This window comes from Gopherus evgoodei, chromosome 4 (genome assembly GCF_007399415.2).
Source record: "Gopherus evgoodei ecotype Sinaloan lineage chromosome 4, rGopEvg1_v1.p, whole genome shotgun sequence".
NCBI lineage: Eukaryota > Metazoa > Chordata > Testudines > Testudinidae > Gopherus > Gopherus evgoodei.
Window position 1 is genome coordinate 143,349,460 of NC_044325.1, and position 26,385 is coordinate 143,375,844.

Consider the following 26,385-nt stretch of genomic DNA (forward strand, 5'->3'; position numbering starts at 1 on the left):
ATTTCCAAGGGCAAAGTTCTGTTCTGAAATGAAATGAGTTCTGAACAGTCATTTATCTCTCATTAGTGGAGTTAAATATCTCCTACCCTACTTATTTATCTTAGAAGAAACTGCATTGATGGAAATTTGTGTGTGTTGGCATTATCAAAGTTAGCAGTACATCTCCACTCCTGGGTAAGAGATGAAAATGGTTTTTCTAAACATTGATCACTGACGGGCTGTTCATGCTCCATACGAAGTAAATATAACTACATGGTCAGAGTCCATTGCCTCGAGTGAAGCATTGCAGTGCTCAAGGCTATAGTTAAATTATTAGTTAGCTCTGTTTCAGGCTGCAAATGCCATTCCTGTCTGTGGCATGGGCAGTGAATGTGCTGCAGTCGGCCCTTTTCAGTGTGTGCAAAATGAGTCTTTTACTGTGACATTTTCTTTCTCTTTCCCTGTATTCATATTTGAAGCCTGTGTTGTTCCTTATTATAGCAATATGCCTCTCTTTATCTAGCCTTTTGTACATCCCCGTGGATTCAGGTCAGCTAGAGACTGTCTGACAGCATCTCTTAGCCTTCAGGTCAGTCATCCAGCTGTGATGCCTCTAGTCAGCCACGTCAAGAGAGATTTCTCATAGCAATTTGAGAGGACATTGAGGAGAATAGGTAGGCCAAAGCTATCATATGCTCCAAGGAGATTGCATAAGCAGGGTTACAGGACTTCACAGGCTGGAGGTGGGGCTTGCCACCCTCTGAAACCCTTTTCGCATCTCACTCAGTTGATAGGTGACTCTGTGTAACTGGCTTCACAACAAGAGCAAGTGCTCTCAGCCTGAAATTGTTTGATTTATAGGGGGCTCGGAATCCAAAGCCTGAGACTTGATAGCCCACTGCAAAAGGCAGCAAAAAAGGAGCAAATAGGAGCTATTTGGAAACCAAATTTATGATCCCAAGAGTGTAAGTGGTAATGTTATGATATGGCATTGCTGCAACCTATTACGGTTGTGAATGGCTTTTTCACAGCCCAATGTTTTTGCCCAGTAGGATAAATTCCTCCTTGCTAACATAAGTCAAATGAAAAATGTATCAATCACTAGTGGAGCAGCTGGGGAGACCCCTACGTAGGTAAAGAATGAACTATTTCACCAATGATGCAATTATATTGGACCACTGTGAAGTTATATCATAGAATCATAGAATATCAGGGTTGGAAGGGACATTAGGAGGTCATCTAGTCCAACCCCTTCTCAAAGCAGGGCCAATCTCCAGACAGATTTTTACCCCAGTTCCCTAAATGGCCCCCTCAAGGATTGAAAGCAAAACCCTGGGTTTAGCAGGCCAGTGCTTAAACCACTGAGCTCTTTCCCTTCCCCCCAAATATATATATATAATTTAAAAAAATACCATTAGCTTGGTTATCCCCATGATGTGGGGCATATATTTTATCAAGCAGCTGGATGTCCTAGATTTTTTTTCTCTCTAAACCAGGGAGAATATTAATGCAACAACAGGAACAGCAGGAAAAAACATTAGCTCTTGTTATATAGGGCCATATGATAATAAGTAAACAGACCATACATAAAAATGGTGAAGAATGGAGTTATATAAAACATGCACAGGCATAATCTATAGATGACATGCATGCAGCATTTCCTAAGAATAGACCTGTCAGAAACAGACCCCTAAACGACAAGTGACAAAATAGCCTAGGCTCTAACTTGACCAGTATAATGTGTTACAGGCAATGAGTAAAGCTTTCAAAAGTGTCTATCATCTAAGGCACTTCCAAAAAATTTTACCTAGCATGCCTTGTCTGCATTAGACTTTTTAAAAATAATGTTAGCTAACATTCCACCTTCACATCTTAGTCTAGACAAGGTCTTGAGAATCCAAGATAAAAAAATTATTAGACTTCTAGAGCTTTAATAACTAAGACGATGTTTATGCCATGGAGGTCATGGATGCCATGGAGGTCATGGATGCCATGGAATCCGTGACTTCTAGAGACCTCCATGACATACTCTGTTTCAGCCCCTGGGTCTGGGGGACTCTGGAGCTGGCAGCTAGTGGGGCCTGGGCAGGGTTCCAGCGACAGGTGACAGACTCCTGAGGGGCCCTCCTCAAGGATCTAGTGAGGGGCAGCCTTGCACAGGGGGAGGGGGGCACCCTGGGTGAGCGGCTGAGGGCTGTCCTGTTTTCTCTTTGGGGAAATGTGGTGTCCCTGCAGCTTCTAGCTGCCACGGGCGAAGTGGGAACCCCACAGCTCCCAGCCATCACAGTGGCGAGGGAAATCATGGAGCTGCAGCAGCAAATGTCACACACAGGTCATGGATTCTGTGAATTTTTGTTTATTGCCCCTGACCTGTCTGACTTTTACTTAAAAATAGCCATGACAAAATCCTAGCCTTAATGATAACTGAAAAGAGGTCACCAAGCTGTTTTTGGTTTGGTTTTTTCACTCTCCGTTTTTAAATATATTGTTTAAGTTGAAGTGCTTGACTTCTGCAGTTTTTTAATACTACCCTCATCTCTTTTTCACTTTAATGAGGAGAAAGATGGTTTTTTAATTAAGGAACAGGTTTTAGAGACCACAGACTTAGGTTCTAGTCTCAGCTCTGCCACGAGCTGCTGTGATTTCAGGCGGTGGAGCAGAATCATCTGTCTTAGTGTTTTTTATGTCCACCTATCACTGTATTACCTGAGTATCTTCCACAGATATGGACTTCATAGGATGGTTATTTTGAGTCCAAGAAACTCTTGCTGTCAGATTGTAACCATGTTAAAAAAGTATGTTACGTTCACGGCATTCTTTAACTCTTATTTACCGCCACCCGAAATATTTTGAAGGTCAGGTTGTAATGTTCAGTGGAATGCAGAACAGCCAAGTAAGCATGCCGTAGATCCCCAAAATGTCTTGATTAAATTAGGTGGGGGCTGGGAGATGGAACAAAGAGAGCCTTGAAGCTGGTGCAGCATTCTGAGAATGAATGTTCTAGTTAAGTGTGGCAGTGACCTACAGGTTGCCCATGATTCAGAAACAGCCCGTTGTAACAAAAGGAGTGTGTGTGTGTGTGTGTGTGAGTGCGCGCGCGCGCGCACTTGTGGCAGCTCTCTGGGCTTACTTGTCCTGGGCTGAAAAGGATGTTTGAGATGGGCAGCTTGAAAGGAAAATGCCGATGTTGCGAGTCAAGAATGCTGATGAGAGTCGCTCTTCTAATTTTGCTGATTTTTTTTTTTTTTTTTTTTTTTCCTGGTGGGTGCTGGTCGTCATTTCCCTAATACAAAGAGTGTGGGGGTGGCTTTTTTGTGCCCACTCCCTTTTTCCTTCACATCCTCTCAGCAATGCATATCTTTGCAGCATTACAGCTGAACCCATTGTGCTTGGCACCCCTTCTTCCCACTTCCCCAGCCCCCAAGTGTTCGGTGTACTTTACATATAATGCCCTTTTCCAGTAAGAATGTAAATGCAATTTGCTGAACTAGATGACCTCCCAGGTCAAGAAGACAGAACTCATTGTTTCTTGAATGTTGAAAACCACAGACTCTACCTGAAATGTCACTAAGCTAATTAGAGGGTGACACATGCACTCTTGTTGGAGCTATTATTACAATTGGGCCTAAATAACCTAATGAGTTTTGAATTTCTGATTAAATTTTAGTTAAGGCTTCCTGTAAGATTAGTTACAACTTCAGGCTTTTAAAACTGCAAACATGGATTTAACTTGAAACCTTTCCCTTCCATCCCCATCTCATACACTGTAGTCGTAAATATATTTGACCCCTGCACATCTGACTTTCTCTCTTCTTTTGAGGTGAGAGTATAGATTTTCAGCTTGATGGCTCTGATCACAAGGCTGCTGCACAACGGGATATCATATTAGAAATTCTCTTATGTTTTGCTTTCTACTGCAGGCATTGCTTTGTCCTTGGCTAATTTGATATTAAATTCCTTCTTCCTTCAGCTGTCTTGCTTTTTTTCCATCATGAAAGTAAATGTTTGTTGATCAGAAATGGCAACAGCATCACCTCATAACCTGTGAATTCAAACACCCCAGACTGAAGGCATGCCTCTGTTTCCTGGTATGGGCTCAATACTGGGGTAACTGGGAGAAATTATGTGGCTAGTGTTAGACAGGAGAATCAGACTAGATGATTTTATGGTCTCTTCTGGCCTTCAGATCTGTGAATTGTATTCTTGACTGTATCCATTTTGGGCCACGAAGATACAGCCCAGGTGCATTATTGTTGGGCTCCTGGCATGACTTCACTGTTGTTCAGGTAAACATTTCCTCTGTTGGTTACAAGAGATTTGTTTCTGCCCACTCTGCTAATAGTCAGCATCACAGATACATTCTCTCCACAATGAGCTCTATGTTTAAATCTGTGCACAGGTATATTCCCTGCTTTTTGCACCATATACAAGTACTGTACATGCATACACGGCCTCTCATCCCAAAGGCTCCAAAGACACTATTAAAATGAAGGATCAATACACCCACCACTGAGAGGGAGCCAGCCCTGGGAAGGCAAATGGCCGCTGTGGAAAAGCACATAGGAAGTGAAGACCTAGCCAACTGGAAATGCATCCTGCCTCCCTAAACTTTCCCTCTAATTACCCAGGTTGCAAGTTGGACAACTGCCTCTATTCCTCTGAAAAGTGCCATGGGATCTTTTAATAACCACAAGTGGTCAGAACTAAGTCTCATCTGGAAGAAGGCACCTCCAATAGTACAGCACTCACTAACATGCTGGAGCATTTCATCGGTTCTGGGAAGGAAGAGCACCTTCTATTGAATTGCCAATACCATGTTCTGTAACACCTGGCTCTCTCTTGGGGGGAGGGAAAGGAAGGGGATGGGGGATCTCATCACTAGGTTTCTTCCTGCTTACAGGTGATGCCTGAAGATATCAACAACTGGAGAGACTGAACTCCTCTCACCAGTCTTTTTATCCATATCCCTGCATCATGTTCAGGAGGTGCCTTGAATTAGTGAAGCTTCTGAGCTGGCATCATCAGTCTGTCTGTGTGGTGAGGTTTGGATCAGTGGTCTCTGATCTAGAAGAACTTCCAGTTGCTAGACCCTAGAATGCCAGTAATGTTCTCTCTGCTTCAGGTCCCTCATCTTTTAAAGTCATTCACTCAGCGATTTTTGCCATTGCCTGAGGCATTTCCTTTTGTCGTTGCCTTGCTGTGACTGCTCTACTTCCTGCAATACAGTTTTTTTCCCTCTCCGCTTCACTAGTACAGCCAGCTTCTAGGTCAACCCTTTCAAGTCCCCTTCCCATAGCCTTATGCAGTGGAAATTGTACTGAGTAGCGTTACATTAGCATTGCCACATTCTACAGCCCTTGAAATTATTCTTGTTTTCACAACACTGATTTTTCTTTTCTTCATTTCCATGTTACTTGTTCCAATCCAGTAAATGTGCCATTTACTCCTTCAGAGCTCATTTGTGGGGCTAGAATTTTATTTGCTGTTTTGTGGTGATTCTCAAACTTCTGTACGGGTGACCCCTTTCACAAAGCAAGCCTCTGAGCGTGACCCCCATTATAAATTAAAAACACGTTTTTATGTATTTAACACCATTACAAATGCTGGAAGCAAAGCAGAATTTGGAGTGGAAGCTGACAGCTCGCGACCCCCCCGTGTAATTACCTCACGACCCCCTGAGGGGTCCCTTCCCCCAGTTTGAAAACTCCTGTTCTGCTGTTCCTTCTATCCTCTTTTCCTTCACCCTGAACTTGCATCCCCTGATGTGCCATGCTTGAGAGCCAGAGCTCCAGCCTGATCTGCAAGATCCACATGGCTAATTTTAGCACGCTAGCTTGAACCCTGCTAGTGCAAATCTGCCTGCCTGACCTGGGATGCTCGCTCCTTCTTGGTGGCTTCTACCTCTTCTTAATTAGTTGCTCCTTCAACAATTTGTCCAATGAATGAGCTGTTTTGTTCAATAAATAAACAAATAATAAGAAAGGAATTGGGTGAAAGGAAGATGGCTGGGCTAGTTAAGGCAATTTAACCAACACACTGGTGGTAAAGCTCTTTCAGTGTGAAAAGATCAGTGTTTGAGGCACTTAAAACAGAACCAGCCATTCGGTTTCATTAATCATCCTTAAGATTAAAAAGAAGGCAGTCATAAAATCCTTATGAGCATATAGCTGCAGAGATGGCAGCATCTCCAGCTTTCCTTGGCTCCTAGTGATTTTGAAGGAATGTGGGGAATATTATTGCACAATGCCTTGGGGACTGCAAATCATTGATCCTTTTTTTTTCTTCTTTCAATTACAAGTCTAGCAGTCAAAAAGCAGAATACTTGTCCTTTGTCATGGCTCTAGCTTAGTTTATTTTCTTAGCAGTCCATCTGGCCACCTAAGGATGGGGTTGGGGTAGTGAGACTGGAACACATGAAAACTCAAACCATCTGAACTCAGGTTTCAGATGACTCTGCTTATTTTGGTTTAAGAATATTTTTATTAGGATCACAAGTAAATAATGTAAATTATTTTCACGTAAGTACATTATATGCCAAGACACGGATTAGGTCACAGGGGTCATAGTGAGAACATTTAAAGTTTACATATGTCAAAATGAAGGAATGGAACAAAATAATAATAAATAGTTAGATTTAAGCAACAGGAGTTTGATGCAGTAGATGGCCTCTAAACCTGCTTCTTTTTCAGAAAGTCTTCCTCTAGGATTTTCATATGGTATTAATCACTAGAGTATCTATGGCAAAAGACTGTGTCCAAGTACTTTGTCATTTTTTAATACCTAAAACTTTCCTAAACTTGGCACATAATCTGTGTGTGATCTAAGTGACCAAGTATTTGTCCAATTTCAGAAACCCTGTATGCTCCTTGCTGTGTTAAAATAGGAGACACAGCAGAATGGTTTACAGTTAGACTACATGTTCTCCTCCCTCTTCCCTTGTAAATCAGTATCTGTCCTAGTAATTTGGGCTATATGTTTTGGCTAGGAAATTGAGGTCCAGGCAAGTGTATACCCCCTTTTTTTTGGGGGGGGTGTTTAAAAATAAGGTACTGTGAGTAAGCTTTGGAGTTTTTCACTATAATAATGTTGAACTTGTGTGAGCTGCTTTACCCCTGTGGATATCACTTTTTTGTTGAATCTTGTGGAGCACGTAGGGTCAGTCAGACCAGTAATGGAGTTCCACAGACCCACACGTGTTACAGCTTGAATTGAATAGCTCCCATGCAAGCAGGGCCGGTGCTACCATTTAGGCAGCCTAGGCAATCCCTAGGGCGCCAGAATAATTGATGGGCGGCATTTTGCCGGAGGGGGCGGCAGGCAGCTCTGGTGGAGCTGCCGCAGTGATGCCTGCGGAGGGTCTGCTGGTCCGTGGCTCCTGTGGAGCTGCCACAGTCGTGCCTGCGGACGGTCAGCTCCTCGCGCGGCTCCGGTCAACCGCCCGCAGGCATAACTGCGGCAGCTCCACCGGAACCGCGGGACCAGCGTGCGGGGCGGCAAAATTGCCGTCCGCCTAGTGCGCTCAAACCCCTAGCGCCGGTCCTGCATGCAAGGAACATGAGAAGTCCACTCAAGAAGCTATTGGAGCTTCTACAGTCAAGGTGAAGAATAAGGGAATTAGTACTTTAAAAACCTGTGCTTCTAATCCCGAAGACTGTGAATGTAGCAGCTGGGTAGGAGTCTCATTGAGTGGAGGACTGAGATGGGGGTAAGAGGTCCAGTTCACATCAGAACATTCACCAGCAAGGAAGTGTGAGGTCAGTGCTCAGTGTGTTTTTTTTTTTATAGCTCTAACATTTTACTGCCCTATTTTAAAGGTGATGGTGTGGGAGAGAGCTGTCTTCATTCTCCTTAACAAATGTAGTGATGCATTTCCAAACCTCCATAACTTAATTGGTTTAGTATTTTCTTAAGAAAAAGACACTCTGTATTTTAATGTCCTATAAAAGATGATATAGAGTTGTGTAGAAGCAGTTATAAATGAGGTCCCTGCTCAGGAGAACTTAGTCTAAAGTGATGTTTTAAAAATGATTAAAGTCCTCCTTGAACATGGCCTTTGTGTAAAAATGCAAGTAAAGCCATGAGCGTCTTTCCTCCCTGTCCCCTAACTTAAGTATGGCCAAACAGGTTGCTCCATTAACTTGTGGGGGGAAATGGGATTGCTCCTAGGCTTCCAAATTTTGTATGCTGAACTGCAGCTGAAATATAAACCCCTAGAAAATTGGATTCTGTATTAAAAAGGCTGGTACAATCTTATCTGTAGAGACATTAATGCTGCTGCTTTAAAACCTAGTGAATGGGAAAAAAATCTGGATAAAATTACCTCTTGCCACATGTTTGAAATAGATTGAATCACCTGTTAATTGATTCTGCTTTTATTTTAACTATTAGCTGCATGTACCGTGAGCATGGCTGGCTTTTGAATGAGAGGGTGGTGGTGGTGGTGGTGGGGAGATACAGGCATTGCTCTCTTACTCCATTTACTCCCGCCTCCACAAAGTATGATCTGGATGTTCTTCATTTTAAAACCCTTGAAAGTTAAAGGGTTAAGTGTGGCTTAGCTCCCCTCCTGTGTCTCTGAATGAATGATCACAGCTATTACATTACAGACGGAAGAATTAAAGTGTTAAGGATTAGGCTGGGAGTGCTACAACTGCATTTCAGAGATTGCTGCTGCTTTTAAACTGATATATGTTAGAGAAGCACCGCTTTGCAAGAACGCTGGTCCCCAGAAGACCACTGCAGCAGCCTGAAAGGATGCGTGGACTAAAGGGACTACTACTGATGATCCTTTGCAGGTTAAAATCTTGCTGGAAAATATTTTTGATTTGGCTGGTTTATAAGTACCAGAGCTACTGTTAAGCTCTGAATCTAGGCCTCTTTCAGGCAACAATTAGAATGTTAAAAATTAAAATAAAAAGACTTTGCCCACAGCAAATGATTTTCTTCCCTTCAGTGTCCTGAGCTGTTTAGAATGATGACTCATTCTTTTCCATGAAGTTTAAAGAAAAGAGATATTTTGTCTGATAACGTACAAAGGCAGCTCTGTTTATTCTTTGCCTTTACTCCTCCCCCTTCTTTGGAATGCAGTTCATAGGATTTCTGGGAATTAATTGCTTTTTTAAAGGGGTGTTACTAGGTTTCATATGGGAAATTTGTCCTCCGGTTAGGTTTTCATTGGAGGAAATTTCCCCCTTGAAATCCACAACTTCCTTATAATGTGATCTGTGGGGAGTAAAGACAGTTAACTACTTTTTTTTTCTTTTAAAGGACAGCATATAAGGGCACTCTGGATTAGCAAGTCACAGTTCTAGTAACTTTTTGGAAAGCATGATAGTATTGGATGCCTATTACAAGGCTATGATTAACTGCCTCTGTGTCAGGATAACTTTGAGTTTCCGAAGGCCCCTGGTCTTTTAAACAGCATAGAATTTCACATTGATTATCAAACAGTCATGTGCTCCATAGGGAGCTGGACTTAAAGCAGTAAGTCAAAATCGCTTCAGCAGCATGGTCAAATAAACAGGGATAATAGATGAGACATTTCTTCTCAGAGTTGTCAGCAGCGAGAAAGGAAACATCTGCCTGAGCTTAATTGTAATTTTATTGGCTTCATTTTTTCAAGTACCATGGGCTGAGTTATGTAAATTGTATGCTTGTGCAAATATTACAGCCAGTTGTATAACAGAGCTTTCTCTTGTTCTCTCATGCTCTTGCTATAGAAGAAGTTACTCAGGCTATCGGAGAACCAGTGAGTGGAGGGAAGAGGAAGATATGATTTTCAGTAGATGCGTGAGACAGGGATGGTGTATGGGTGAGACGTACATGCATAAACACACAGAATTCAGAAAATTTTAAACAGTCTGACTAGACACTTGTTGAATGTGCTTTTTGGTATATCTAAAAGCCTCAGTTTCTCATTTAAGCTTTTCAGATTGCAGAGGGAATAAATTGCCACTTCTTGACCACCTGTTTTAGGCTCAGATCTTTTTTGTATTGAAGTTGAAGGGAAAGCTTCCTTGCACTCAAAGGGAGCAGAATCAGTGTGTTAACATGTGCACAAATGTCTGATGCAAGAAGACTTAATGTGCACCGGTATCCTCTTTTAGTGATATGGGTAAAGTAAGTGGTTCATTTGACAGCGTTAAATACAAACTAGTCTACAGACTGCCTGAATGCAAGGTTTTGAAGTGTACAGGTCTTCCCACACTAATGTGCAGAATTACTATCTAATGTAGCCACCATTTGAAAACTTGACAGTTGCCACTCTATAATGATCGCAATAGCACGGGCTACTTTTGGTAGCCATGTAGCCTGCCCTGTTACCTTTGATTCTGGTATAATCGCAACACTACCTTGAAAAACCCAGGTAGCCAAACACGAAGCATCTGATTGCTGCCTTTGCTGTAGCAATGGGTGAAGAATAAGCTTTGATCCATCTTACCTAGGAGAGTTGTGAATGTTGACAATGCTGAGATGCTCATGCTCTGTTTGTTCCTGTATTCCAGTGTTTAGCTAGAGCCAAGAGTTTGACAGTGCAGCACTTTTATATGGCAGCTTCATCCAATCACAAGCCAGGAATGTCTGCCTGATGTCACCTGCCAAGGAACTAAAATCAAGACATAAAAAAAAATATTTTTTTAAAATGATACTTGGCTGCTGGCTAGTTGGAACCTTGCCTAACCTTGACAACTAATCATGCCTCTGTGCAGCTCCCATTTATTTTTCATGAGTTGTATTGCCTAGGCTATAACTGTGCTGCTCGCTAGTATCAAGTACCCTTTGCTAGGGAGTGATATGTGCTGATACAGTTAAAATTGTATTGTAGTGCTTGCAGTTTTAAAAATAGCCGATGATCTTGTCTGCTGGAGTAAATCCCCTGTCTGGCTTTGTAATTTGAGGGGGAAATTGGGGGAGTTAACTGCAGAGTTCATAAATAGAGTGGGTGGGGTTTCCTTTTTTATATCTTGGCATTACTACTGCATTCAAAAATAAGTGTCTAAGCTAGTGGGTTTTGTATACTCTTCCGCAAGCAGTGCCTGTGAGCTGTGGCCAGTCAAAACATAACCACTTTCCTGGGTCTGGTTTTATTCACAAAAGGCATGCAGACTGAAACACAAATAAGCGCTTCTCCCCAACTGGGGTTCATCTCCAGGAATGCTCATCCCCCATCCAGGATCCTCCCTTTCCAGAGAGCCGTTTCCACCTTCTGTCCAGGTGCAGGTACCCATTGTCTCAATGAGTCAGCCAGCGAGTTAAAATGAGGTTTAGCTCCTTGCTGTGTCTCACCAGCCTGTAATACTTGTAGAATCCCCTTTTGAGCTCCCCCATTTATTATATATAATTGACATTCTCAGTATTGGCACCAACTACAGATGCTGCACTCTGTGACCTATGGAACTTTAAGGGTAGCGAGGACAAGAATAGGGCACTGAAGTTAAGTGTGTGTGTGTCTGTGAGCGAGCAATGGCTACCATACAGGACTCTGAACTTCAAGAACAGCTATAGGCTGTTGCTTTCCCAGCGTATAGAGATGGGTTTTGTTAAGGAGTTAACACTTGGTCTTTAACTGTACATGAGTCTTTATGGAGACTTCGGGGGTACACGTGCTATTGTTCACTCCTCTGGCAGTCACCTAAGGACTCATTGAGACCACACAACGTAAAGGTTCCCATCCTGGCGTTATTTGTCTCTCCGAGTGGGGCTTCTTTGTGCTAGCTGAGAGAGCCATTGAAAAAGTATTCAGCTAAACCATCCCTCCTTTTGGTTTTGTGTCATTTGCCTGGCTGTATGTGTAACATTTCATGGTATTAAAGCTGTTTGTGTAATTTGACTGTAACTGTCTCTGAACTAAGCAGTTAAATGGTGCCTAATTGGGTCTCGATTATTAGCAGTGTGTGTGGCATGTTCATATCCTGCAACTATCCCCATTTTCCCTAATGGATCTCTGGTTCTCTCTTGTTGTAGAGTAAAGAAGTTGGATTGCAGCTCCAGGAAGATTTGATGAAGGTCCTGAATGAGCTATACACGGTAAATCAGACTTCCCTCATGAGTTCTTTTCATGCATAAGGGAAGAAGTGTTTGACTTCTGCCTGCCTTCCTGCTGGTACAGCTGTTGCAGCAGAGACTAAGCCCTAGGGCTGACGCATGTCTACGATCTAAGTGATTTGAGGCAGCGTGTGTTCACCAGTCTGCACTGTACCATTAATGTTATTTTCACTCCATCTTTATCCTCGGGCTCTATCTCTGTCTGATCTGTTGTTGCCAAAGAATGTTCCACAGGAATTATGGAAAGTATCAAGTTTTGAAATATGTCTTTGGTTGGGTACATGTTACAGTACTGTGGTTGTGAGCTTTCAATTTCTACAGCAAACAAACCCAACACAATTGGCCCCCATTCTCTTCAAATTGGGATGTAGTGCCTAATGTGACAGATCAGACTTGACCATACTCTATACCTTTCCCCCTACTTGAGGATTTATTGTAGATTTTCATATTTGGTTTGTTTTCTAGATTCTGATTTCAATACAAATACAATAAAAATGTATGAGAAAAATTTATCATTGTAAAATAGTATCTCAAATGTGCAGGTAATCTCTAAATGCAAGTGTAGGTTATCTAACTCCTCTAGTGCAAAGCATAGTAACCTTGACAGTAAGTGATGTCTGACTTCCTTCATCCCAGAAAAAAACTAGATAACTCTCAGTACCCTAAGCTGTGTTTTACCCTATTACTTTTAAAGAGCACACATTGTGTGCTACAAGTAGGGAACCCAGGAGAATAAGGATCCTAATTTTGGGTGTACCATATATTTATATAGCACTTATCCAATTCTTTGGCTGCTGCATACAAAATTAAAAGTGATATAACTCGTAATTCAACAGGCCATAAACAGACATCCCCTTCCCCACCATGGCATTTTCTCACCGCTGCTTAACGTACCTTTCTTCTGTAATTTTATTTATTATAAATACATTTCCCATCCCAGCATACTCCAGTGATGTCCTCAGATCTGCACTTTGGTTGACAAAAGGTAAAGGAGAAGATTTGCAATGACATGAATGCTGTACCTCTAACCCATTCCTCTTTACCAGGAAGTAGTTGTCCACTTCACAACATGTAGCCTTTGGCATGTTTCTTGGCATCAGTTTAGGAGAGGTCTATGACTGATGCAACAGGGAGGTTGAGGTTTTGAAATGACGTGTTTTGGCAGAGCTGTGCGGGTAAGCCGCTTCCATTACCAGCCAACACCATATTCAGCTTTCAACTAGTGTTGCCTGTATTTTTTTTAGCATTCATTATGATGTGGACCCGGGCTGCAAAATCTGGTTCTATATTCGCCTCTGTTCCCTCTTCCCCATCTCCGACACGCAGACTTCTGCCAACCTATAGTGCTGTAAATGAGGGCAGCCCTTTCCTTTAGCCTTGGTAACAATTGAGCGCTGCCAAAAGGTTATAGTACATCTATAGTAGAACCTCAGAGTTATGAACTGATTGGTCAACCACACACCTCAGTTGGAACTGGAAGTAAGCAATTGGGCAGTGGCAAAGACGAAAAGGGTCGAGGGGAAACAAATACAGTACTTTACTGTTAAATGTAAACTACTAAAACAATAACGGGGGAAAGATTTAAAAAAAAATTGACAAGGTAACAAAACCTTCTGTGCTTGTTTCATTGAAATTAGGATGGTTAAACCCAGCATTTTTCTTCTGCATAGTAAAGTTTCAAAGGTCTATTAAGTCAATGTTCAGTTGTAAACTTTTCAAAGAACAACCATAATGTTTTGTTCAGAGTTACGAAAAACCTCCATTCCTGAGATGGTGTTAACTCTGAGGTTTTACTGTTCACTTTGGTGGAGGAGCCACAGCAGTGACACTCAGAGCCCAGGGCTATGGACTCAGGCTTGTGCTATGGTGCAAAAAAATAGCAAGGCGGACTTGCCCATTCAGGCTGGAACTTGGCTCTAAAAGTCAGGTGGAGTGGGTGGGGGGATGGTTTTCAGAGCTCCAGCCCAAGTGGAAACACCTACCTTGTGCTATTTAGCACCATAGCGCAAGCCCTAGTTTGTAGAACCGCGATCTGAGACTCGCTGCTGTGGCTCTTTTATGCTTGTATGTTACCACAGAAGGTCAAGTGTATTGCTCATTTGGTCCTAGATGTGGAAATTGGAGTGTCTCTTGTTGTCACAGGTCTAGCCTTTGAATTCTTTTTAAAGTAAAGAGTAGTTGAGAAGAAAACTAGGGTTGGAGATGGTTTTAAAATGCTGGATAAAAGTACTACTGGTAGAACATCGAGCAACGCAGGTCGGATGGTGGCTGATGAGTAGCTGCTGTTCTGGCGAAGTATTTCAGTGCTGACTGTGATCTTGCCATTAAAACCTGAGTGTGGGTATTGTTTCCTTTCTTGGTAGCAGTTTGTAATTGGGATTTGGTGGGATTCAATGCAAAAAGTCAGGGCAAGGAGATAAGATTTGCTGATTTTAAACACAGAAACAAACTTTGAGTGATGCAGTTAAAGATTTTTTTGTTCTGGGACGTGAAACGCAGATGACTCAGTTTGTTGAAACCCAAAACTGGATAGTGGTCCAAGTTGATAATACGGTGCAATGTCTACTCACAGCCAGACTCCTCCAAGAGTCCAGGGGGAATCCCAAAAAGTGGAGCATTTTCAGAAACTCCAAATGTCTTCCTTTTTTATGAATACTAACTTTGAAATTGCAATGCCCTTGGGAGAATCCATTTAAAATCAGCCTTGGACAGCCCTTCTCTTGGGCCTTGCTTGATTGGAGGCATCCCAGTACAGTCAAATACTGGCTGTTATTGAGCAGGGGTGGTGTCACACAGTTCATGACTCAAAGCTTTGGCCAACCTGGGGATTAGCTCCCAGCCAATCTGATGCCTCCTCCTTCAGTTTCTCCGCCCAGAGTCTCGCGCTGTGTCTCTCTGGAGTCAGGTTACTCCCTTTTCATCACTCAGGGTCTTCCATCTGGCCAAGTCACTGTAGTCCTCCCCTTCTGGGATCAAAGTCCCACTGGACACTCCATAATCTTCTGATCCACCATCCAGTCTGTGCCACTTGCCCAGCTGCTAGTAGGGGAACCTGGGTCCTTCCACTACTCAGCCCAGGGACCCTGTGCCTATCAACCACCATCTGCTCAAGCTCCAGACTTGTTGCTGTTTCCCTGGCTATTCCCTATCTTCAGGCCCCCCTCTGGGTTACTCTTGGAGCTTCCTATGTTCCTTGTGGCTGTTTCACCCCCTGTCAGGTTCTTGCCAGAGTCTGTATTCCAAGGCAGGATCTCAGGCATAAACTCCTCCTGACCTATTGCCAACTCCCCTCCACTTTAAGGAGTGATGGTAGTGTTCTTCCCTTCAGCCCTCTCTTAACACCAATTTCCTTTTATGCCTAGCCCAACTCCTCCCTCAGCTGGGTTCATCAGGTGCTGGGCCTTACAAGCCCCAACTCTCCTCCACCTGCAGCTTGTCATGGAGTAATTGTCCCTTTTGATCCAGGCAGGCTTTGTATGGGATAGACACCCCATCATAGGTGAGTAAGTATTAAATGAGGACCCCTGCCCAACTTTGGAAACTCTTATCACAGATTTTCGTCCAAATACGAGAATCATTGCTTTTCTCACAGTGCAGACATTTTCTTCTTGACCCTTTCATTCTAACACCTTGACATTTCCCATCTGGAGCCCTGTTCTGCCTTGATAGTTTCCCATTTCTTTCATTTTGTTGTTGTTTTAAACTATCTTTATTTAGGAATTTTTAACAGGTTTCAAATCCTAGCCATGTAGGTATCAGAAACAATGCAATTATTATCACAACAGTGAGCTTTTGTTTGGAGAAACATTATACAGTAATGCTACCCAGGATGTGTCATTTCTAGTGATTTAATTCACTAATTTTAATAATCTGATTACACATTTAACAGACCATCCATGTCTATCAGTGTTGATATTCCAAAAAAAAAAACATTAACAGGTGTTCTGGGGTTTTGCAGGTGAATGTATCTGGAGTATTAAATGATAACCAAGCCTATAGGTACCTATTTGTCCTTAATCTAGTTTTCTTGTTATTTAACCATTTTTCTGTGGTTAAACAGAGGTTATCAGTATCAGAGCAGCTGCTAGCAGATGAGATTAATCTTTTTTTCTTGTCTGACCATTTCCTATGGGAAGCCCCAGGAGGTTTTATCTAAGGATCATTTGGTAACAAGTATTCAATAATTTGGGATATTTGGTTAAAATTACATCCCGGTACTGTACTCTTCAATGACTGGACATCTCCACCCTATATACATAAAATCTCATTAACCACAATTTCTCCAACATTTATCCCCCATTCCATCTTTATATAATTTTCAACCTGATGCGTTTGAGGTGCTATTGAAACAGTATCTTAAAGAAATATGCTTTTATTGTGCTACAGATTGATGTTGCTGGTCCTTCTCTCCCCCCGCTCCCCAATCAAACCCCATTTCTCCATCCAGGTCCTTTTTCCAGCAGTTTCACAGTTTCTTGTTGATTCCGTGCTGCACTGAGGTCATTCTGATTGTTGGACCCAGTTCCCAAAGATCCTGCCTTAATTTGTGCCTGCTACCAGTTGCAGAGGCATTTTCTAAATGAGGGAGAACAAGGGATAACAAAGGTTTCAACGAACCCCAACTGCCCTAAAGTATGTAAGAGGGTATCTTCTACATGAGTCAGACAGGCATAGTGATTATATGTAGCTGACTTGAGGAAAAATAACCTTACTGCAGAAAAAAGCTGTGTAATTTCAGTGGAAAAGACCACCGTGTACATGTGATCCTCCTGTGTTCCAGAAAAACAAGTGACACCAGGAAGACAGCCACCATCTGTTCTTTCCGTTCTGCAGTGTGTCCAGCACAAACTCAAAGGAAGAGGCATTGCCTGGGGAAGGAGGAGAAATATGTTCATAAAGCTCGCATGCTGTTCTGGGGCTTTCCTTCTCGTGCAGCTGAATGAAATACGTTTGCTGTTGATTAAATCTGGCCTTTCATCATCTGCTAGTGAATTGCTTCTATTTTAGAAACATACCCTGCAAACATTTTTTCTGTGGGGTTGTTACACGGAACACCTTGTTTTTTGCCGAATGATCTGAGTTGCTGATATGTTGTAGTGTAAATTCTTTCCCTTACCCTTCTTCTCCTGAAAAGACACTTCAGGAATGTGTTTGAAAGTCAGAATATATTGACCCTAGGGTGGAACTTGGGTATTAACCGCTAAATTACAGTAGGGAGGAGTGTTTCTCTGAAATCATATATATCCGCAAAACCCCAAAGGAGAGAGTTCAGCATTGGGGCTTTAAAGGCAAATATTTGGGCTAATCTTTGAGAAAGCAGTAGAGTTCAGGAAAGGAAGGGAAGAGGGAAAAAGAGAATTCAGCACTCGCCAGAGCTCTTGGTGTTGGAACAGTTAGAATGGCATTTTTAACACTGTACCGCAGAGAAACAGCTGCTGATTCATGGCAATTCTGATATTATACTGGCCTGGTAACTTAATGGTTTTGCTCTGCGTTGCCATGCAGGAGAGTGAGTGGTGGTTTTGGTTTATCTCACCCCTGCTCTCCCCTGGGAGCAGTTAATATTACTGAATCAGCAAGTTTATCCCCAGGGAAGACATTTTATATTGCTTAAAGGCAACTCCAAGCAATGACTGTTAAGTAGCAGCATGATAGAATTCGTGGGCATTCCATGCAGATTTTTCTAACAGTGGTTGCATGACATAGTCTTGAATGGTGTTAGATGTCCAGCATTGCTTTGTGCAGCAGGGATATTTGCAGGCTTTTGTTGATGGCAATGGAGTTACGCTAAGAATAAACATGGCTCTATAAATTATGAAATCAGGTCACGTTGTCTGGTTTGCCTGCCATAGGAATGGCCTCTCATTTGCTGACTTAATCTAGGCTTCATTTATGTTTCTTTCTTCTGTATTATGTATGGGTAAGGGCTGCTACAGCAGAAAAGGTACCTGCCTCCAGACGCTTGTCTCCAAATATTTTGTTTAACTTAAATTGCCCTAAGTATACACAGCACTTCAGACGATAAGATAACGACCCAGAGGAACTTCCGTACCAATATATGCATGTTCAGGACACCAGTTTCTCACAAGTCATTGAGCCAGGTATTGAAGGAAGTTATCTTAAAGCACTCATCATTGGAAAAATTGTTGAGGAAAACTGACAAAGAACCCCAATGAACATTTTATTAGTGCATTACTAACCTTTGCTGCCCTGGCAGAGACTTGAAATTCATTCTTTTTAAAATTTCAGATAATCTCTTTTCTGAATATTCTTTTCAAATTACAAAGAGAGGAATCCCCACCCCAACCATACTAGAAAGTAGCTCTCTAAGTGGATCAAACTTGATCACTAGCCATTCAAGTTTCTTGTAGTTTCTGCCACGATTTACTTGCCACTAGCAAAATGAGTGAATGAAAATGTTAACTTCTTGGGTCCAGATGCACATCTGATACAGCTCTATTGATTCTGGGGAGGTGGTGCCTATTTGTTCTAGAGCTTAATTTGGTTTAGGATGTTGACTGGTTGGGCAAGAGAGATCAATTGTAGTTGGGACTTAAAGAAATTCCTTTGCGCATGAACTACTCTTGCTACTGTCTGCCTAAGGGACAACAATCACTTCAAATTTCAAGTAAATCAGAACAAACTCACTGCCCTGTTTCCTTTAGATATGTGAGAGAGAGAGAACAGAATTCTATAGAAGCAGCAAAGAGTCCTGTGGATTCTATAGAACTTTCATACAAAATGGTGTATTGTTTAGTTGTATTGCAATTGCGTTTTCTCTACTGTAACTACCCTTCCTAAATAACTTTTATGGGAATCAGTGAACTAACCATGAAAAAACAGCTTGTCTAAACTGTCTGTAAGGTAGTTTCTGATCAGCTGCCCAGTTTGCAGAAATGATGAGTAACAGTCTTGAAACTATATGAATCATTCATTGGGATTCACAGATTTCATGCAACCTTGTGCAAATGAATTCTTTGAGTCCATTGACTAGAGCAGCACTTGTGAGTATTTGTCTTATAAATCAATCAGGCCTGAAATAATGTTTTATATCAACTTAATACATCTGATGAGACCAGTTGATTCTCTTTCAGAGCAAATGAGGAGAGTTTTATGTTCAGTGTAGTTTTAAATTCAGCCATGTCATTGTTTATCCCATTCATTTTGTGGCCACGTGTCACAGTTCACGTGCAGCACTGACAATATGGGGCTTAAGTCATTACATGAAACCAGTGCCTCACCTTAGCATTCAGTCTGTAGTTTTATAATTGGATCCTGTGAGGTTAGTGGTCTTGCCAATTACAGATTGTCACCAGCAATATTGTGCTCGGAGATCCTGCTGATCAGCACCAATCATACCTCTGACAATTCACATCTTGTCAGTATGCCTGATACATGCCGTTCCGTTCTGATTACCTGCAGATTAGCAGCCAAATGAGTTGGAAAAATGGATGTAGCATTTGCATCCTCACTTTAAGATCTTGTACACCACCAGAAATTTACTATCTGAGACAACTGATCACCATTAACATGGTTCTGCTTTTTAATTTCCCGGGGCAGATTTTGCTAAAGGAAATGATATTTTACCAGTCTTTTGACTTCCTATTTCTTAAGTTTCTGAATCTTTCACATGTTTTGTAAATATATTACCGTGAAGATTAGTCAGTAAGATGACTGATGCTTAATGCAACAATACTTCACTTCCAATGCCATGAAGAAAATTCACAATACAGACATGAAGTGGGGGAAAAAAACCCTGTGAATCTCTGGCATATGCCTGCAGGAATCTCTTTTATTTAAATTGTTCCCTAGAATTTTGTCCTGGTCCTGCTGTCATATTAATCTGTTCTTTGGCTGTGGTGTTGACCCCAGCTGGCCATAGTGAGTCAGCACTGACCCCATTGCCAAACATGGAGCAGGCACTGAGGCATCGTCAGCAGGATTTCATTAAAACTGGGTTTTTATTAATTTTTTCTTTCTCCCTGCCAGCTCCCTTTCCAGCAATAGAGGAAACTAGACTTCTGTGCAGTTTACAGTTACTATAAATGCCTGCTTTCTTGTCTAGGCATATGTTGTAGTTGACAGTCTGTGTGTAAATTATTCAGAAGGTCTCTCTTAATACTGACAGTATTCACGTGCTCTTTCATGTTTAACTATAACTTCTCTCGGTAACTGAGAACCTTCACTGATCTTTGAGTGAGGATAGAGCATACATCTCATTTAAGTGAAATGATATTAAAGTTCAGACTAAGGTGAAATGGGCATAAATGGCTTTGCATTTTAAAACCAAATGGCTTCCAAAGAGAATTGGGCTGAAGTCAGGATTTCAATATTGGGCCCTGTTCTCAGATAACCTTTACTGGCCACTTAACAGCCTATTATCCTCAGTGCCTATTGCCACTGCAAGGTCATTTTTAATTGAGGGTGGATAAACTAGTTCAGCTGTCATGCCCTTTTTCCTCTCTCCTCCTGGTTTACACAAAACTAGATCCTGGTGTTCTCTGAAACTAAAATATGTTGTGGTCGTCCCCCCCCCACCTCCATCTTCTTAGTTTCCATATTCGTTGTGCACTTCTGCCCTTCCAAGTTCCAACTCTGGAAATACCTGAAGCTCTCAAAGAACAGTGTTCTTAGGAGACTTGCAAAGGCTAATGTTGTGGATCCAAGAGGTTCAGATATGTATCTCAACTGACTGAGGTTTGCCCATCAGGACTTTGCATGCACAGACCTTTTATCTCACTTGAAAACCTTTTGAGGGATGAAGGTCCCATTGATGCATAATTCTAATTTTAACTACAAGAGGACCACAAAGACTAAGGTGCTCTAAAAGCCTATAGCAACATGTTCTTCCTTTTGTCATTGCTAAAGAACATCAGTACAAATTATTTTCCAAGACTAGAAGCCTCTGGGCCAGTTGAGCTTCTGTATGAAATATGAATAAAGGCACCTGTTGTCATTGCATTACAAAGATGCATATTCATATCCCACGATCTAAATGATGACATGCCAGTGTGGCACTGGCAAAGCATCAAATCGGAGGCTTGTGTGTCTCTCCTTTACATCTTCAGATGTACTTGGAATAATGTATAAAACGTGGCTTTCGAGTAGCTAAATTTTAGAATATTTTTATCTGTTATATTGTATGCAAAAGTTTCTCTTTGCAAAACACTCCTTAAAATGCAGCTGTTCACTTAAAGCACTTTCCCCTCTGAACCTTACAGTGCATCTCTCCCTAGAGCCCATTGCTTTCTCACACCATCCTTTCCTACTGGATCCAGCAACAGGACCTCAGCAAGCAGTGTTGTGCTCTTGGTCACTCATGTTGGAGAAAGTACAAAGGGACTGATTGTTGGCCTCAAGCACTATGGGAGTGAACACTTTAAGGAAAATACATGTATATGGTTATCCAATGCGGTACAACCCTCCTCGGTTATGTTAAGGGAATCAGCTGGTCCTTTATTAGTTTTTGGTATTTAAAAAAAGACAAAAACCGTCAACCTCTAGTTGTGTTTAAATAAATTAAATATGGATCTCTGGCTACTCCAGAGAAATGACAGGCAATGGCCATTTAAGCCAAAGGAAGCAAGCCACTGATTTACACAGGGCTGCGTGAGATTTGTGAATCCCTGGTGACTGGTTTCATTTAGTTTTGAGGCTGTAGCTCAAAACTTTTGAAAACCAAGTGGATCACCAAAACTTACCATGCAACTAATTTAGGGAAATAGGTTGTGTCCTGTTCTCTACCCCTCCTTTCTCCCCCCCCCCCCCGCACACCCAGTTAATCCATTGGCTTCCACTGAAAGGATCTTAGTGAGGCCGAAAAATTACATTACGGAAAAAGCACTCCAAATCAGAGCTGAATAATAACCCAGTTTGATTCCAGAAGTACTCTAAGAACCCCAGTTTCATACATGCACATGCTTTGTCTGTGTTCTTTCCCTTGCCCATTTTGGGTTTTCTTTCTACCAAAAGCTATTACCCATCAACTGGTCACTTACAAAATATCCTTTCTTAAATATGTGGGTGGCTTGCATGAAGTAGAGTATTGTGATCTGGAGAGCCGTGATTGTTGGACAGTGAAGTATATTTCTTTTAGGGATAATGGGTAGCTGTTTTGAAACCAGTTTCCGTACGGAACTTTTACCTTTTTTGCCTTTTATTTTGAAGTGTACTTTGGCCATCTCGAAGTAATGTTTGTGATCTGTAGAATGACATCCATTTGTTTTAAAAATCAAAGCACTGTTTGATTTCCCCACCCACTCCCAGTGAATAAAATCTCTAAGCACCTAGGGCCTAGTTTATACTGGGGATTTGTCCCAGTTTCAGCAGTCAGTGGCCAGCCACTGGTGTGCAGAAACCTGGTGAAGATAGCTATAGGCAAGGGTTTGCACTGGTGCAGCTTTTTCCAGTTTCATTAGTGCAGATATATTTGAGACTGAAACTGTGGCAAATATTCCATGTTGAGAAGTTGTATGTAAAATATGTGAGGATCTAGCATGTTTGTCTTTGAGTGCAACAAGCTCATCCTTCTCAGAACATACAAAACCATGCTGCTATGTGGCTGCTCAATGATGTCTCTTGCAGGTGATGAAGACTTATCACATGTACAATGCTGACAGCATCAGTGCTCAAAGCAAGCTAAAAGAGGCAGAAAAACAGGAAGAGAAACAGATTGGGAAGTCGGTGAAGCAAGAGGACAAACAGACCCCACGCTCCCCTGACTCAACTTCCAACGTTAGGTTTGAAGAGAAACATGTCCGACGGAGCTCAGTCAAGAAAATTGAGAAAATGAAGGAGAAGGTAAATGAGTAGCGGCACTGAGGAAATAAATGGTGTCGGGAGGAGAGCTTTGTAGTTATTCACCAGAGTGACTGCTGAGAAGTTTCCTGTTAGTGATGCAATGTTAGGAAATGCGAAGGTTAGCATTGTCATTAACTTGGCTGGATAGCACAGCAGCCAAATTTTGTAATTATCTTCATTATGCATAGATGCTTCAGAGCCGAAGCCTCTTTACCTGGAGAGAGGTGAGGCTAGAAGGTAAGGAATATCTTCCTTAAAGTTGCTCTTGGGCAGGTTATTGCCTTCTCTTCAACGCCAATGGGGTAGTAAGATGCGGGGCCAGATCATTAGCAGCTGATGTTGCAGCAGCTGAGATTCTGGCCCGTGGTTCTGGAGGTGCGCAAGCAAACACGGGCAAATGTTAATCCCTAGCTCTTTTCTTAAGCAGATCCACATACTCTAGCAATCAAATTAAGTAGCCCAGAGGACTTGCCGGTCTGGAAGTCAACCAAAATGACATCTTGTTTTTAAGTCACTTTATAATGTTGTTGTAAGACCATCTAAGATTTCACCCCCTCCACTCCGTCTTCATTTGTGGGTTGTGTGCAGGTAAAGCCCTAAATGCAGGGTTGTCTGATTAACAATCTGTGTTGATCTAAATTAAGCCTTCGAATTTTGTTAGATGAAATTAGTTCCCAAATGAAGATAAGTGAGCATTGAGATGAGGTGTAATTGTTTTGAGGGCACAGTTTGTTCTGCCACAACTTTTTTTTTTTTTTTAAATGAAATCTTTGTTTTTTGTTTGTTTGTTTTTTTCCAGCGCCAAGCAAAATATACTGAAAATAAACTGAAGGCCATTAAGGCAAGAAATGAGTATCTGCTGGCTCTGGAAGCCACCAATGCGTCTGTGTTCAAGTATTACATCCATGACCTGTCTGATCTCATTGATGTAAGTGTGCTGCTACTTGGGTTAATGTCGTTCCCATTAACCCCACTGTGTGCATCTCCTTCTTTAACCCCTTTTGTGCTAGTATCCTTGGTAGCCCCTCTGCAATGATGGCCTACAACGTTATCTGCCTGAAGAGCAGAACAGGCCCTGTTCACTGTACATTTGGGAAATGTACCAGGTACAATAGTCACTAGTAAAGGGGTTAAGGAGGCTTTTCTTAAACAGTTGCTTGGCAAAGGGAGTATTAAAAAGAAGGGGAGTTTGTACAGTGAGCACAGAGTACAGAAATCTTTTTATAAAGAGGGACTGCTTCATTTGTTTCAGATTTTATACATACTGTTTTAAGCAAATCCCTAAGATTATAATTCTAAGACAGGTTTTTGTAAAAAAGAAATGTTTGTAAAATTGTAAACAATTGGCAGAAGGGCTCAAAGGCAGATGTAGCTCCCAAAACTGCTTTTAACTTTTTTTTTTAAATAGTCTAAATTTCAAATGTATGGTGTCTCTTTATAGAATGTTTAGTGAGATATGTAGAGAGCCATGCTCCTATATCCAGAACCTCCCGCTGATTCAAATCCACACAGGTCCCCCAGTGATGTAATGTGTTTCCAACTGCTGCTATTTGAACTGCATAATATAGGATTTGTGTTAAACCTCGCCGCTGGGAACTGATCTATGTATCACCAACAGTCCTGCTAATTCCCGCCCCTAACTCAATGGTAGTCTCAGCAAAGGGGTGAAGAAAGGAATGGTCTATGGAAGGAGAACTCTCCTGTTCCCTAGAAGTCCCATCAAGCTTAGGGTTGGGGCAAATTATCATAAAGCAGCATGTATGGCTAGTTGCCCTGCATCTGCCTAATAAACAGCCTGAGTCTCCTGAGGTGGCAATTTAGCATGTTTCTCTTAGTGCAAAATTTTGTTTTATTAAAGGTATAAACTGAATAAATGACAGCTACTTTTATCTGTACCTTAACATTCACACTTGCTGGAAACTCACAAAAGCCACTTTGGGAGTCTCAGATGGTCCAGGGCTTGTCTTCCTATATGGCGCTGCAGTGGTGCGCCTGCAGCAAAGATGCTCTTATGCCAATGGGGGAACTGCTCCCATCAGTGTAATTAATGCACCTCCTGAAGAGACAGTAGCTGTCAGTGCTGTCTACGCAGCGGGGAGGGGAGGTTAGGTCGATATAACAACCTCACTCATGGGTGCGGATTTTTCACTCTTGAGTGGTTTAGTGTAAACCTGGTCCCAGTCTTTCAGAGCTAGTGTTGAATAATGTTTTCCTCTAGTGTGTGAGTGCCCCATCCCACCTCACAGGCATGAGCTGCATTGAATTAGTTCTGTTCATCAAGTCATTGATTGCTATTGGATCCCACTTGGTTCCATTTCTTGATGACAGCTGTAGTATTTCCCTGTAATCGAGGTTAAAACCATCTTTGCTGAGCCCTGGGGGAAGTTGTTGGGAGGAAGCTGAGTGAGTGGGTGCAGTGGGTGAGATGGGGGTTTGAACAAGAGAATCAATTCCTCATCTCTGATCACTCTCAACTGGTCACTATTCAGCCAGTTGTAAAGTCAGACTAATTGTGCTCAGTGCTGCACGGTTACTGCTCTTTCCTCTGCAGATCAGGACTCTCTATACTAAGACCTTTAAAAAGCTTTTATTTGGAGGTGCAGCTGTAACTATTAAAAGGAGGGCTGTTGTGCTGTGTGATGCATCATGGCAATGCTTTTGTATCAGTGGGATATTCAGCACTTCCACTATAACCTCTGTCTTTTGAGGGGTTTGTACTTGACACGTGAAAAAAAAAATTGACTTGGTTTTGTATTACAGCTTCTTGGCTTTATAGAAAATTACTACTTTCTGGGTGTTCTTCACACTAGGTGTTCTAAAGGAGGTTAAGGGAATTGGACACCCAGTTCCCACTGAAGTCCAAAGGGATTTGAACACCTAATGCTTTCTTTTGAAACTTCCAGTTCTGGTTTATAACAAATTATTGTAAAGCACTCAGCCAACACACTGCCAGTTCTTAATGTGCTTCCTATGACGTATGTGTATTGAAAAATCTCAGAACTCACTTAGATTTCCTTGATAAATCCTTAACTCTTTAAACACCAAGGAGATCCCTAGGAGTTTATAGCAGTTTAGCCGGCAAGACTTGTCTTGTTAAGAGTGCTCTTGCTGCTCTGCTGGCACAGCTGTCTCCAGACTATACACAGGTGCCAGGAAGAACAAAAGTTTCAGCAATGCTTAATTTTTTTTACCATTCCTTGATAGAACACAGTAGGTCACATGGCTACAGTTCAGGGCAAGTTCATGCACAATGACATAGTTAACCCTTTAGCCACTTGATTAACTGTGCAAAGTGCGTACTTAAGTATAGAACAGTTATCTGTAGACACCCCTTCCCCCTTGCCCTCCCCAGTGTGTTACAAGGACTGGATAAGCACTATCAGCACCATTTTTTCACAGGGGGAAACAGTCACACAGGTGAAGGTACTTGATGGTTCATGCAGTGAATCAGTGACAAAACTGGAAATAGAGCTAAGCGTACTCCCAGTCTAACAATGACACTTGTAAATTGTAACTGTTAAGACACTGAAACCTACCAATGGTAAAGCCTGGTGAGGTATA

General features: G+C 41.9%; 1 protein-coding gene across 5 annotated transcripts in view; it reads left to right on the forward strand.

The window, feature by feature from the left end:
* SRGAP2 (SLIT-ROBO Rho GTPase activating protein 2) overlaps nt 1–26,385 on the forward strand; it is a 255,349-nt gene that overhangs the window by 167,990 nt on the left and 60,974 nt on the right. For all 5 annotated transcript variants that reach the window (XM_030561620.1, XM_030561623.1, XM_030561619.1 and 2 more), the window contains 3 exons: nt 11,944–12,006; nt 22,609–22,824; nt 23,624–23,752. In XM_030561620.1, the coding sequence (XP_030417480.1) occupies nt 11,944–12,006; nt 22,609–22,824; nt 23,624–23,752 (408 nt within the window). The remainder of the gene's footprint in view (nt 1–11,943; nt 12,007–22,608; nt 22,825–23,623; nt 23,753–26,385) is intronic.